At 54.0% G+C, this 13,238-nt stretch overlaps 5 protein-coding genes across 5 annotated transcripts; 4 read left to right on the top strand and 1 right to left on the bottom strand.

Moving 5' to 3' along the window:
• Positions 1–34: 34 nt before the first annotated feature.
• Positions 35–2,015, bottom strand: M409DRAFT_64600 (uncharacterized protein; the record flags this gene model as incomplete). Its single annotated transcript, XM_033816144.1, has 3 exons — positions 35–279; positions 335–817; positions 872–2,015. 3 exons carry the CDS (start codon positions 2,013–2,015, stop codon positions 35–37), a joined length of 1,872 nt encoding a protein of 623 aa, XP_033671172.1.
• A 569-nt stretch (positions 2,016–2,584) lies between these two features.
• Positions 2,585–3,551, top strand: M409DRAFT_19885 (uncharacterized protein; the record flags this gene model as incomplete). Its single annotated transcript, XM_033805141.1, has 2 exons — positions 2,585–3,390; positions 3,452–3,551. The coding sequence occupies 2 exons, from the start codon at positions 2,585–2,587 to the stop codon at positions 3,549–3,551; spliced, it is 906 nt and encodes a 301-aa protein (XP_033671171.1).
• Positions 3,552–4,794: 1,243 nt separating this feature from the next.
• On the top strand, positions 4,795–7,421 carry M409DRAFT_19884 (glycoside hydrolase family 37 protein; the record flags this gene model as incomplete). Its single annotated transcript, XM_033805140.1, has 4 exons — positions 4,795–4,977; positions 5,089–5,152; positions 5,204–7,067; positions 7,118–7,421. 4 exons carry the CDS (start codon positions 4,795–4,797, stop codon positions 7,419–7,421), a joined length of 2,415 nt encoding a protein of 804 aa, XP_033671170.1.
• A 633-nt stretch (positions 7,422–8,054) lies between these two features.
• Positions 8,055–9,176, top strand: M409DRAFT_52015 (uncharacterized protein; the record flags this gene model as incomplete). Its single annotated transcript, XM_033811963.1, has 1 exon — positions 8,055–9,176. The coding sequence occupies one exon, from the start codon at positions 8,055–8,057 to the stop codon at positions 9,174–9,176; it is 1,122 nt and encodes a 373-aa protein (XP_033671169.1).
• Positions 9,177–10,433: 1,257 nt separating this feature from the next.
• Positions 10,434–11,759, top strand: M409DRAFT_52014 (uncharacterized protein; the record flags this gene model as incomplete). Its single annotated transcript, XM_033811962.1, has 1 exon — positions 10,434–11,759. The coding sequence occupies one exon, from the start codon at positions 10,434–10,436 to the stop codon at positions 11,757–11,759; it is 1,326 nt and encodes a 441-aa protein (XP_033671168.1).
• Between the last annotated feature and the right edge of the window lie 1,479 nt (positions 11,760–13,238).

The raw sequence follows: 13,238 nt of genomic DNA, 5'->3' as shown, positions 1-13,238 counted from the left end.
TCGTCCACCTGGCAATCGCCCGAAACTGCTTTCATTACCTCATCGCCGGTGCCATACCTGCACTCATCCCTTGCAGCTTGGCGGCCAATTGTGGGTATTTCTCTTGGACTTCGAGCTGCGTTCGAGTTGCTTCTGCGTAGGAAAGAGCGTTGACGATCTCGCCCTCTGTTCGAGAGAGCTCTGCGGCACGCTCGAAGTAGGTCAAGGCCTCGGTGACCTTGCCTTGTTGCAACAGGAGCTGAGCCATGGTGGCTACAGCGATGTCGCATTCAGGGTCGACTAAACATAAAGTCAGCAGAGGAACCGAAATGTGTTGTTGCAATGAGGAACTTACTGATGAGGGCCTTCTGGCACAGCTCTTCTGCTGCACTGAAGTCTTGCTTCCACTGGAACAGAGCAAGAGCCTTGTTGATCAAAGGCAACACATTCATGCCGCCTCCCCTCTCACCAACACCCTTCTTCTCCATCTCAACAGCAGTTTCGAACTTTTCAACCGCCTCTTGGTACTTCTGCTGATCAAGCAACAGCTCGCCGTAGTAGTTGTATACATCGCTCTTGTCGCCAAAGTTCTTAATGCAGCGTCTGAACGTCGCCATACTGCTAGCTATCGAACCCATCTTGTACTGTGTGACACCGAGTTGGATGTGTGAGAAGATGAAGTCCTTGTCCAGGTCCATCGATTTCTGGTAGTCGGTGGCCGCGTTGCTGAATTCGGAGAGGATGAAGTGGAGCTGTGCACGGTGGTAGTAGACGTCGGGGTCACTGGCGTTGTGTTGAGACGCGAGTTCAAAGTCTTGTGCGGCGGCTTCACGGTTACCTGGGGAAGTGGTCAGTGACTAAAACAAATGTGAACGAGTGCGGTGAATCCTACTCTGCTCCAAGTGCATGCTCGCGCGCTTGACATAGCTCTGCACAAGAGTTGGGTCCAGTTCGATCGCCTTGTTCAAATCCTCGAGAGCAGTGTCGTTGTCACCCTTCAAGTAACGGAATGTACCACGCATGTTGTATGCCAAAGCTTCATGCTTCTCCAAGCCACCTTGTTCAATGGCCTTGTCGAAGCTCTCAGCTGCCTCGGTGTAGCCCTCTCCAGTACGCTGCTTGATGGCCAAAAGTCCTTTCCTCACGTGCCACTTTCCACTACCCTCTGGAAGATCTGCAGTCTCTTCAAGTCCTTCAGGTAGAGGTTTGGCACGGAACGATTGCAGGTAGTTGGAGACAAACGTGGGCGATGGCAGCCTCTTCTCTTTTCCTTCCATGATCTTCTTTGCCTTAGTCTCCGCGACTTTCTTGAGTAGTCGCTCAACCGCTTGCGCCGATGATTCGTTGCGGAACTGGTCGATGATGCAGCTGGCGGTATAGTCGAGCAGGGCTTCGCTATATCTGCCCTCCTGTTCATAAGCGTTTGCCCTTCGGTTCAATGCCTTTACGTATTCGCTGTCCAGGTTGATAGCCGCAGTAGTATCCTCAATGACCTTGGGCCAGTTGCTCATGGCATTCCAGCAGGCAGCACGGTTGGAGTAGAAGACGGGGTCCGCCTTGCAGAGAATAGCTTGAGTGTAGAGATCGATCGCACGGTTGTAGTCCTTGCTGCCATATGCCTTGTTGCCAGCCGCCTTGAGCTTCGCCGCGTAGTCTTTCCGCTCTTGCTCTGATAACGACTTTACAGACTCCTCCGTCACCTCTGGAAGCTCTTCGGGATCATCTACAACAGCAGACTTGGGGGCAGCTTTCGGCTCGGCTTTGGGTTCGTCTGCGGTCTTGGGCGCATCCTTCTTCGCTTTTCGCTTCTTGGGTTTCTTGTCCGAGTCTGACGGCTGCTTGGGCGACGAGGAGAGGTAGTAGATTGTGCCGCCGGCGACAACGACCGTAACACCAGCGATCGTCCATGCCACGACCTTGTTGTCCTGATACCAGGACGTCACGCGATCCAAGAACGATGAGCTGGACTGAGCCGCAGAGTGCGCAGCTCCCTCGACGGCCTCGACAGCGGCCGCGGGGCTGGGCTGAGACGCCATGATGTGATACAGTCACCCAAGTCCAAAGAGACGTCGATGTGGGCGTGGATGGCAGGGGCGGGCGATGGAATCAGAGAACTTGGTCGCAAAGGAGAGATGGGAGACGCGCCGTCTCAATGTTTGATGGACTTGCACGAGAAACTGGAGCCAGAGTAAGGTTTGCGCCTCACGCTTCGGCAAAAGCCAGCCGCAGCCTCTCGGTGACTTCATTTCTGTGGCGCGCCGTCGTGTGTTTGCGGGTCAACTTTTTCCGCCGTGCCATCCTCCGCCAACAGGTCAGCTGTTCCACCGACCACGGCGTGGACGCGAGCACATGGCGATGACTGCAGCCAGACGGTGCGCACCCTCGACTTCTCCCAAGTTCCACTGACGATCGTTGGCCCTGCGTTTAGTAAGACAATTTGGAGTCATCGGTGTTGGCCCCGGCGTTCTTAAGGTATGTATGACTGGGTGACCTTCTCCTATATTCCGTGTTTACTGCTTCTTCATTGGGGAATGCTTCTTGTTTGTATATGAGCTGACCAGCTCGAGTTCATCGATACTTTCCTCCTACGTGAAATGCTCTGACGATGAGCGGCCACTTCAATGGCGGCACCTCCCAAGAAGACGAGCGGGACCAATATGTGTACACCAGTATACGTTACGACCGGAGACTGGTGAACTCCGAACAAAATACCGCGGCATCATGCAACAAGCCCTGCCCCTTCTACATGCTGGAACACCATTGGACTCGACTCCAAGTGGCCAAATGGAGCACTTTCTTCTTCACTGATGACAGACCTCGGCCGAATTCGGGAGGTCCTGCTGTTTTACTGCAAGTCTTGATGAATGCAATCAAGAAATGGCATGAAGACCACCCTGGAGAGAGACCAGAGGCTCTGCGCGTTCGGCTGAGGGCGTTTGTTGGAGGCAAGATGAGTACGCAGATCAACCACCCTCTCAAAAGTGTGCCCATGAGCGCTCTCTTCCCCAAATCCTTCACCAGATCACCGGAAGGCCACGAGAAGCCGGAATGGACGATCGTACTGGATGTACAGCCGACCGAGCCTGGAGAAGGCACAATGTTCAAGACTAGCGATCGATGTGCGTACGGCCGAGCTCGAGGAGCAGCTGGCATCATGGACTACATGACCCCAAAAGAAGTCTTGCTTTACACGCCTAGCCAGGAGATACTCGACGGATCGATTTGCACCCCGTATCTATTCCGCGAAGGGTGTTGGGTCACTCCCTCGTCGTCGGTTGGCGGACTTCAAGGCACGACTCGGCGTTGGGCTTTGGAGAATGGTCTTGCGGTGGAAGGCGCTATCTCCATCGACAGTCTCGTGGATGGGGAGACTATCTGGTTAAGCAATGCGGTGAGGGGGTACTTCTGTGGGTGAGTGCTATCAGTATCAGATTAGCTGCGTTCTTCTCAGCTAATGCATTTGTGTCTTCAGCATCTTTCAGATGCGAGAACCTCCTAGGGAGGCGCTGAGCGAGGAGATGGTTAAGGAACTTGACCGCCAACGCTTTACCTATACGCAGAGCATTGTGTAAGAAAGTATAGAGAGAGCATTACGTTGTTACTTCGTCTTAAAGCTGATAGATCTACTTGTACTCATAAAATTGATGAAAGACATGTCAAAGGGCGTGAATTCTCCACTCACCCCGCTACCAAGCTCGTCCTGCTCATGTTGCAATATGTTCTCCAAGAGCTTTTGATAAGCATTCGTCGGTATGTTCACCCCAAATAAGTGACGATTCTGTCAACTAGAACAGAGTGGAATACCCTACTCCAGCAGCTATCGTTGAACGGACTCAGCGAGTACTGAGCACAAAAGCTCATGTACTGGTACAATGTCTTCACAATCGGCGGATCGTGATCTCAAGAAGCAGGTGAAGGTCACAACTCTGGTGCATGCAACTCTGCACGCAGGCGAGCTGACTGCAAGCTCACACGTCCTGGCGGTACCAACTTGGGTAGTGTCTCATGGCGTGGTTGTTGACCTGTTGCTGGCGAATGGCAGAAGCAGCTGCAGTCACAGGACAGATCATCAATCGATCGTCTTCAACGGCTGCAGCGGCGTGGGCTTCCCCAAAGGCTTGAGGCGTTCATGTGCTTCCTCTTCTTCCTACCTCCTACACATCGGTACTGTACATGAGTCGCCGGTGCGGGTGCACGCATGTGAAAGCATTGGGAAGTACATGTGTGTATGCAGCGTTGCACTGACGCAGACAAAGAGGGTTTGAAGATGCAGTCGCATTCCGTCCCAACAATCGTGATGGCTCCTGGCCTGCACCTCACACCGCCAGCACCGCCAGCTCACAAACTGCCGTTGCTGTGGCCATCTCGAGCAATCTTCACGACTGCCGTTTCCTCATGAGCCTTCTCGATTCACCCTCTTCACACCAGCATTCGCGACAACGCCTTCCTGCCGCCGTCACGTCGTCGCTGTCTCGGCTGCCTGGATCTCGAAGCCTGACGCCCGACATCAGCCATCTCTCCAGCAAAATCTCTCCCCAACACCTTATCTGTGCGACTCTTCCTGCTAAGATTCCACCACCGCTCGCGACGCGATATCCTTGCCTGCTGCCAATCAACGTCACTGCACATCAGACTTCCGGCCAAGTGGAGCATCAGCACTGTCCGAGCCGCAGTTGACCCTCTCCCGCTGCCGCCCCTCGTGGCCGTACATCATAGCTCGCCGACCCTGACAAGCATCAAAACATCTTTCGCTTGCCCCTCGTCCTGACTCTTCTACCAAACACTTGCTCGACGCCTGTTCCCCGCCGCCAGAGCATGAGCTCGCAGAAATCGGCCCTCCCTATCCATCCACCCAAGACCGACAAGTCGCCATCTATTCAGAACCAGAACGGCGAGGTCAAGGTCTCGCTGGACACCGACCCCTTCGCCGCTCCCAATGTTTACTATGGCACCAGTCACAGCCCTAGAAAGGCTGCCAAAAGCCGCACATACTCTGCGGTAAGCCCTCCACTGAGTCCCACGACCCCTCGCTCGCCATACGATCCACGGCCCTATTCTAAGAGATGGTCACTGCCAGCAGCGAGGTCGCTGACTGAGAATGAAACACAGATCGATCCTGCCCGTAACACGGTAGCTGGTACATACAAGACGCCAGCCCGGCGAACGAGTCATGGTAAGTCACACCACATCGCAAAGCTACACAATGGCTGACATTGAGTCGCAGATGCACAGGGTAATGCCCCGCGCAGATACCTTATCAATGTCGATGAGACCTTGAAGACCCTCTTGAAGCGCGAGGACACCGACCACAACGTTCAGATCACGATCGAGGATACGGGACCCAAGACGATCGAGCTGGGAACGGCTGCATCTGGAGGATACCGCCGCTTCGATGTGCGGGGCACGTACATGCTCAGCAACCTCTTGCAGGAGCTCTGTCTGGCTCAGAAGTATGGACGTAAGCAGATCGTACTCGACGAGGCACGCTTGAATGAGAACCCCGTCAATCGACTGGCTCGCCTTATCAAGGACCAGTTTTGGCCGAACCTCACCAGACGCATCGATGGGTCCAACATCTCGTCTGTCGCCAGAGACCCCAAGGACTGGACATCAGACCCACGGCCTCGTATCTACATACCGTCAGGTGCTCCAGAACAACACCAATACTACACTCGCATCGCCAAGGAGCATCCAGAGATAAGACTCGATGTTCAATGGCTGAAAGAAGGCGGTCCTGACGACGATGAGTATGTTCGCGACCTCAACAATGCGCCAGGCCTGTTGGCGGTTGCCATGGAGCGCGTGCAAGACACACCTGATGGTGAACCGGATTACAAGGGCCTGCCATTTGTTGTTCCTGGTGGCCGTTTCAACGAACTTTACGGTTGGGACAGCTACATGGAAACACTAGGTCTGCTGGTGAATGGCCGTGAGGATCTCTGCGAGGCGATGGTCAAGCACTTCTGCTTCTGCATTCGCCACTACGGCAAGATCCTCAACGCCAATCGCTCATACTACCTGCGCCGATCACAGCCGCCGTTTCTCACTGACATGGCACTCCGAGTGTACGACCGCATCAAGCACAGACCCAACAGCCTCAACTTCCTGCGAGACGCCATTCTTGCCGCCATCAAGGACTACTATGCAACATGGATGTCGAAGCCGCGATACGACGAAGAGTCTGGTCTTTCGAGATATGTGCCAGGCGGTCTCGGCGTACCTCCGGAGACAGAGGCTTCCCATTTCGTTCATATCCTGGCGCCTTATGCTGAGAAGCACGGCATGAGCTTCCATGATTTTGTCCATGCATACAACTATGGCCATGTCTACGAACCGGAGCTGGACGAATACTTCCTGCACGACCGCGCAGTCCGTGAGTCTGGTCATGACACGTCGTATCGGCTGGAGCGAGTCGCTGCTCACCTGGCTACGGTCGATCTCAATTCGTGCCTATACAAGTACGAGTGTGATATTGCTCGCACCATTCGTGCTTTCTTTGGCGACAGGCTTGAGATACCAAAGGAATGGCATCTTCCAGGGCATCCCGAGTTTGAGACTTCTTCGACATGGGACCGCAAGGCCAAGAAGCGCCGCCAGCAGATGGACAAGCTCATGTGGGATGAGGAGAAAGGCATGTTCTTTGACTACAATACTGTGAAAAAGGCATACACCGGCTACGAAAGTGCTACCACATTCTGGGCCATGTGGGCAGGCGCTGCCACTCCTCGTCAAGCCTCGCTCATGGTGCAGAAGGCTCTCCCCAAGTTCGAAGTCCATGGAGGTCTGGTTAGTGGAACAGAAGAGAGCCGTGGACCTGTTGGTGTGCATCGTCCGAATCGTCAGTGGGACTACCCATTCGGCTGGGCTCCACAACAAATCCTCGCCTGGACTGGCTTTCTCCGGTACGGGTTTGAGGAAGAAGCGCAGCGATTGGCATACCGCTGGATCTACATGGTCACCAAGGCATTCGTCGACTTCAACGGTGTTGTGGTTGAGAAGTATGATGTGACACGGCAAGTCGATCCCCACAAGGTCACAGCCGAGTACGGCAATCAAGGTGGTGACTTCAAGGGTGTGGCGACCGAAGGGTGAGTTTTATGAATCAATGCAGTCTGACGTCTTGCTGACTTTTTGATAGCTTCGGCTGGGTCAACGCATCCTACGTCTACGGCCTTCAAATTGTTAACGCACATATGAAGCGCGCGTTGGGCGCTGTCACCACCTGGGACACCTTCAAGAAGATGACAGACAGCGAGTACGACACCGAACCATTGCTCGACGCCAAGCCCGAGCCCGCACATGTCACCGAGCATCATCCAGCCCCCGTACAGTATGCGGAACCACATCAACATCCCGTCGCGAATGGCGGACACAACGATGTCAACCTCGGCGCGACGCAAACACCTGCGCATGCACACGAGGCGCATCAGACGAAGAAGTAGACGATAGATACATTTCGACAGGTATCGCTGAGGATCAAGAGCCTCTCAGCGCTTGGACTAGATTAGAGGTGGTTTGCTGGCTTGACTTGACGAAGAGAAGTTTAGACCTCACCCTTGGATTTCTGGGCAGACCTGTTTCAGTACGGAGATTATGAAGGTTCGGATTGCACCACGGCGAAGGAGACGACGATGTCCTATCAAAAGCATGACTTATCGAACCTAAGATGTTGGAATAAAATTGGATGCTACTTTGATCACCAACAGCAATTCATTTGACGATGCTGGTAAGAGTGAAGGATCCAAACGTTCAAGAACTCCACGATCCCCATTGCAGCAAGAGGAGGACGACGCTAAGAGAAGCATGGTCGAGCTCACATGCTCTGCTCTGAGGCTTCTTGATCACGCCTCGTGATTGCATCGTTGCCTTGACTTCACTTTCACTTCACTTGATCGCCGTGCCTGCCAAGACCGCTCGTGCCCCACTATTTTGCGGGGTGGATTCTGTAGAACATTCGAGCTCAGGTCTCTCAGCTTTCGTTTACTTTTCGCAAACAAACACCGCCAACAATCACACAAATCACACGCACTCAAGCCAACTCCACCCAGTCGCCTTCATCGAACACTTCGCCCAACATGGCTGCCAACAACCGCTCCCGCGTCTTCTTCGACATCTCGATTGGCGGCGTCTCAGCTGGCAAGGTCGTCTTCGAACTCTACAATGATGTCGTGCCCAAGACGGCAGACAACTTCCGCGCTTTGTGTACCGGCGAGAAGGGCGAGGGCAAGGCCGGCAAGAAGCTTCACTACAAGGGCAGCGCCTTCCACCGTGTCATCAAGTCCTTCATGATCCAAGGTGGAGACTTCACAGCCGGCAATGGTACTGGCGGTGAGAGCATCTACGGCGAGAAGTTTGAGGATGAGAACTTCGACCTGAAGCACGACAAGCCATTCCTGCTGTCCATGGCTAACGCTGGCCCTGCGACAAACGGAAGCCAATTTTTCGTCACAACTGTTCCAACTCCCCACCTCGACGGCAAGCACGTGGTGTTTGGTGAAGTGATCGCTGGCAAGAGTGTGGTTCGACAAGTGGAGAACATAGCTACCGGCCCCAACGACAAGCCAGAGAAGGACTGCGTTATTGAGGACTGCGGCGAGCTGCCACCAGACGCGGACATCTCAGAGCTCACCAAGAAGAAGGCGGACAAGACTGGCGATTCATATGAGGACTTCCCAGAGGATCAGAAGCCTGGAGAGGAGGAGTGGAAGGGCACCGAGGTCGTTGCGATCGTGGATGACCTGAAGAGCATGGGCAACAAGGCGTTCAAAGAGGGCGATCTGGAGCTGGGTCTGAGCAAGTACCAAAAGGCGCTGCGTTACCTCCACGAGTACCCCGAGCCGCTGGAGAACGATCCCAAGGATCTGGGAGAGAAGCTGAGCAAGCTCAAGATCTCGCTGCACACCAACAGCTCTCTTCTGCAATTCAAGCTCACCCACTACCGCGAGTCGCTGGAGTCGGCGGACAAGGCCCTTGCGGTGTCAGGCATCACGGACGCGGAGAAGGGCAAGGCGCTGTACCGAAAGGGTCTGGCATTGAAGGCGGCCAAGGACGAGGAGGGTGCGATTGAGAACCTAGAGCAGGCCGCGAAGCTGGTGCCAAACGATGCTGGAGTGAAGAACGAGCTGGCATCGGCGAAGAAGTCCGCTGCGGCGCGGAAGGAGAAGGAGAAGAAGGCCTACTCCAAGGCTTTTGCGTAGAGGTGTGAAGATACATTGGATGGAATCAGGTGAAGTGAAGCGAGGGGGGTTCACTAGGGTACACTTGCGTTTGAGCGATCGGTTAGCATGAGCGTCGCGGCGCCTTGTCAAAAGGGTAGACGACTTGAAATGGGATACGACAGTTTCTCATGAATCCAATGGCATTTTTGAGCTCGACCGAAAACGAGCAATGTCCCTGGTAACGCAATGGTGACTGCAGGATCAGGCGTTTGCTATGTTTGTGACTACTATGTCGTGCAGGAGGAGGCTGAGCCGAGCTGAGACTCTCAGGTCGGGCGGTTGAAGGATGGCTTTGAAAATGATCAATTGCTGCGGTTAGAAAGATGGAACCGAGCAGAGAAGATAAGAACTCCAGCCATTGCCATAGCAAAAGCGCAATCAACAAATCAAAACCTAAAGGAACAGACATGTCCAGCACTCTCTACAGCCTCTCCTACATCCGCAAGCCATCCAAACCAACGACCACGACGACGACAACGGCACCGCCCCTCAAATCAGAGAAACATCCATTGGCGCTCTTCAACACAACGAAAAAGAGCGTCGGTGCAGCGTGTATAATGCCCAGCCTGATCGTCTTATCGGCAGAACTGTTCACGCCCAAGGATACCGCAGCAGCAACAGCAGCCACGACGGCAGTGCCGACGATAACAATAACGTCAGAGCGCGGCGGCAATGGCAGTATCACCAGCGCCTCGCAAGGCGAAACGTGACGATCAAACGCGCGTGGGACGTTTCATGTTGGCGGTGGTCCCTGGTGATGAGATTGGGAGATGGCGAGTGCTGTGAAAGGGAGAGGAGAAGGAAGGGCGCTGGTTTTTTGGCTCCAGCCAATCGTCATTGTGCAGGTGACACGGCGAATGGTCACGCTGTCGGAGAGCAAGAGCAGCAGCAGTTTGATCTCTGTTCTCCACTGGGCCTCGTTCGTGTTGGGAGTTTTGGTTTAGCTGGCCTTCTTCTCCTCATTACCACCGACACCGCCCACTCAGCCGCCGCCGACAATTTTGGATTATGTCTGGTGGTGTTGTTGTTTGAACTCCGTCATATCCTTGTCCCCCCGCCAGCAGCCGCGAATTAGGGAAGATCCAGGGTCTCGCTGCATCTCAACTTGCTTGCCGGCTTGCTTGCTATCCCGAGCTTGCCTCGACCTTGACTTTCCAACAATTTGGCTGCGGTGCGTTATTTTGGGGAAAACGAAGTCGACCCGTCTCAGTACTATGCTGCGCGATTCCCGGTGATATGCAGCAACCATTGGACTCGAACACGTCTGCGAATCGCTCCATCTCGCCGCACAATTCCTCGACGCCGCTGATCTCGGAGCGCCAACGACAGGACTTGCGACAGGCGGGGAATACTACTGCCGCTGCGTCTTCTTCTTCTCCTGCTGCTGCGACGACGACGACGACGACGACCGACGAGAAGGATCCTAAGAAGAAGAGATTGCCGCTGTTTGGTTTGGGCAAGAAGAAAGAGGAGAAGCAACAATCATCATCAGCCATGGACGCGCCAGCTGCAGCGCCGCCCACACAGCCCGGTGCTGTCGCCTCGGCGCAGAAACAATCGCAATTGCAACAGCAACAACAGCCTGACCTCAAGCCCACCGCGCAGCCTGTTCCTGTATCACCCTCGCGCCTCCCGTATCAGCCTGCCGTCGCGGCGTCGCCGTCACGGTTACGATCAGCTTCGCCTAGGCTACACAGCCCGGCTTCGTCCGAGATCTTTGAACGCAATGTCCAGGAACCTGTGCCGATTAGCACTCTGGGGAATGAATTGAGTCCCGCGCATATCCCTTCGCATGTCATCACCGAGGACTCGATCCCGCCGGCATTGGAGGCTTCGGCGCAGGCGATCACGAGCGAGTCATTGAACCCCGATGAGGTCGAGATTGTGACCTCTTCTTCGCATCAGCCTGCTGCGACGGTGTTGGAGCCTTCGGCCAGTCATGCGGATTTGACGTCGCTGAATTCGCCGCCGGCGCTTTTGCAGCAGAAGTCTGAGGAGAGCGAAATGGCGTCGAGTCTCAATTTACATCAGGCTGCGCTTGCGCCTGGCGCGGAGGACGACAGTGCGAGCAACTATGGCCAGCTGGATCCTAACGATGTGCGGAGATTGAGTTTCATCTCGTTCAAGGACATCGTCCACAGCGAACACCAACAAATGGCCGCGTCATCGCTGGGGGAAGTTGGAAGCAGAGATAGCCTCCACATCGCCAACCTTCCCTCAACAGCCGGTCTTCCAGAACGTGCGGCATCACCCCTACGCTCACCACGCTCGCCAAACTCAACGCACAGTCACACCCTAAGCAGCGGTCTCTCCACGCCACCACCCGGTGCCGGAATCAATCACCCTCTGAGTTCAACACATGCCGACCAGTCACCCGTCCGGAGCATCGGCATTGGAAGCACTTCCAGCTCACAACACGGCGAGCTGACGATTGAGACGATGCGTCAAGCCCTCCGCAAGACTGCCAGTGGCGATCTCTCCAGTGGAAGGAGCGCGGGGATGAGTCCTGTCAGCGATGAGAATTCGGTTCGCAATGAGCCGAGGAGTCGGACGAATACTTGAATTTAAGAAGAAGAAGAAGATCTCTCTTGATGAGAGAATGGACATCGAATCTATTCAAGAGAAGTCTGGACTAGCTGTAGGGGATCTTGGGAACATTTGGCCTGTTGTTGATTTGGGTTGATTGGTTATCAAGGGTGTTGGAGTATGTTGTTTGGGGGGCCTCTACCTCCCTGGCCTGGTCGATATGGATGATGCCTTAACGCGGAGTCTTTCTTGATTTTTATTGGTTCTTGTCGTCGTTTGGGAGAGAATTGGAGAGAGTCGAATAGGGCATGTAGCAACTTGGTCTTGGGCTTGGACGTGGAAGTGGAAGGGGAAGAAGGGGAAGGGTTTATTATGGAATTGATGATACCATTTTTCTATCTATCTTATCTTTATCCCATCAATGAAAGGGTATATGCAGGACAGACAGGACAGTTTTTCTCAAACACAACACAACACAACATTTCTCTCACAAAATCGACTCGTTCGCATTGCAGGGAGATTCAAGTCTCGGTGCCGAACATGTGAGAAGGAGAGTAGTATGGACGACGTTACTTTTGTGGTCTCTCGAGGTACCTTTTGTCTTAGCTGACTGACCTCGAACGGTTGCATCGAAGCGTTGGAGGGGACCGAACATTGTAGCTGCAATGCCTTACTTGAGATAGCTGGGTGAGAGCTGGTGGCCTAGCAAAGGAACGTACCGAACTAGGGCGATGTTTGGGATGTGTTCTGGAAGGTATCAGGAGGGAGTCGGCTTCTCAGTTCAGGTTCAACAATGCAACCTTGAGTTTGGGCTTCTTTGAAGAACTCAACGTCAGCTTTCGCATTGGCTTTAATCGAGTCCTTGGTTGGGGAGGTTGGTCGAGGGTTCAGTCGTGGTTTTACTTCTTCCGTCACTTCGCTTTTGATATTTACGGTGTGATAAGGCTGACGAGGTAGACTGAGACTCTCAGCCCTGTCTCGCCGTTGGAAAGACCTAACCGGATGTCTGCATTGCCTTTTTCGAGGTGCTCTACGGTTTCCGTTGGTGTCGCCAGCCTGAGACACATCAAAACCCTATACTTAACAAAGTCGTAAACAAATGGCTCGTTACTCGCGCAGACGATGAATATAGAGACAGAAACATCGAAGTCTGGTCAGCTTGGGGGCTGATTCGATCGTTCGATAACGACATCCAAGATGAAGGTGCGTGGCGTCCGCACGACATGTCTGAAACAGTGCCACGGCAGTTGTCACGCATTGACTTTTGCCCTCTCAAGGCGTGCGTGGAACAAGGCACCAAGCACTTTCTTTGCATGACCCATCGAAAACTGCATGAGGTGCTTCTTTGTCTTTCTCCAGCTCATCACTCATCATCACGGACATTGCGATGGTCGACATGCCTTTCTTTCCAAAGACGTTCTAGCCTGGTCAAACCTACCGGAGAATTGATTACATCGTTATTTTCTCCGGACGTGTTGGGTTTCTGCTTGGTCTTGTTCCTGTTGCGGTACCACG

This window comes from Zasmidium cellare, assembly GCF_010093935.1.
Source record: "Zasmidium cellare ATCC 36951 unplaced genomic scaffold M409scaffold_8, whole genome shotgun sequence".
Lineage (NCBI taxonomy): Eukaryota > Fungi > Ascomycota > Dothideomycetes > Mycosphaerellales > Mycosphaerellaceae > Zasmidium > Zasmidium cellare.
Note: the sequence above shows the minus strand (reverse complement) of the source record. Positions and strands in the feature narration are given on the sequence as shown.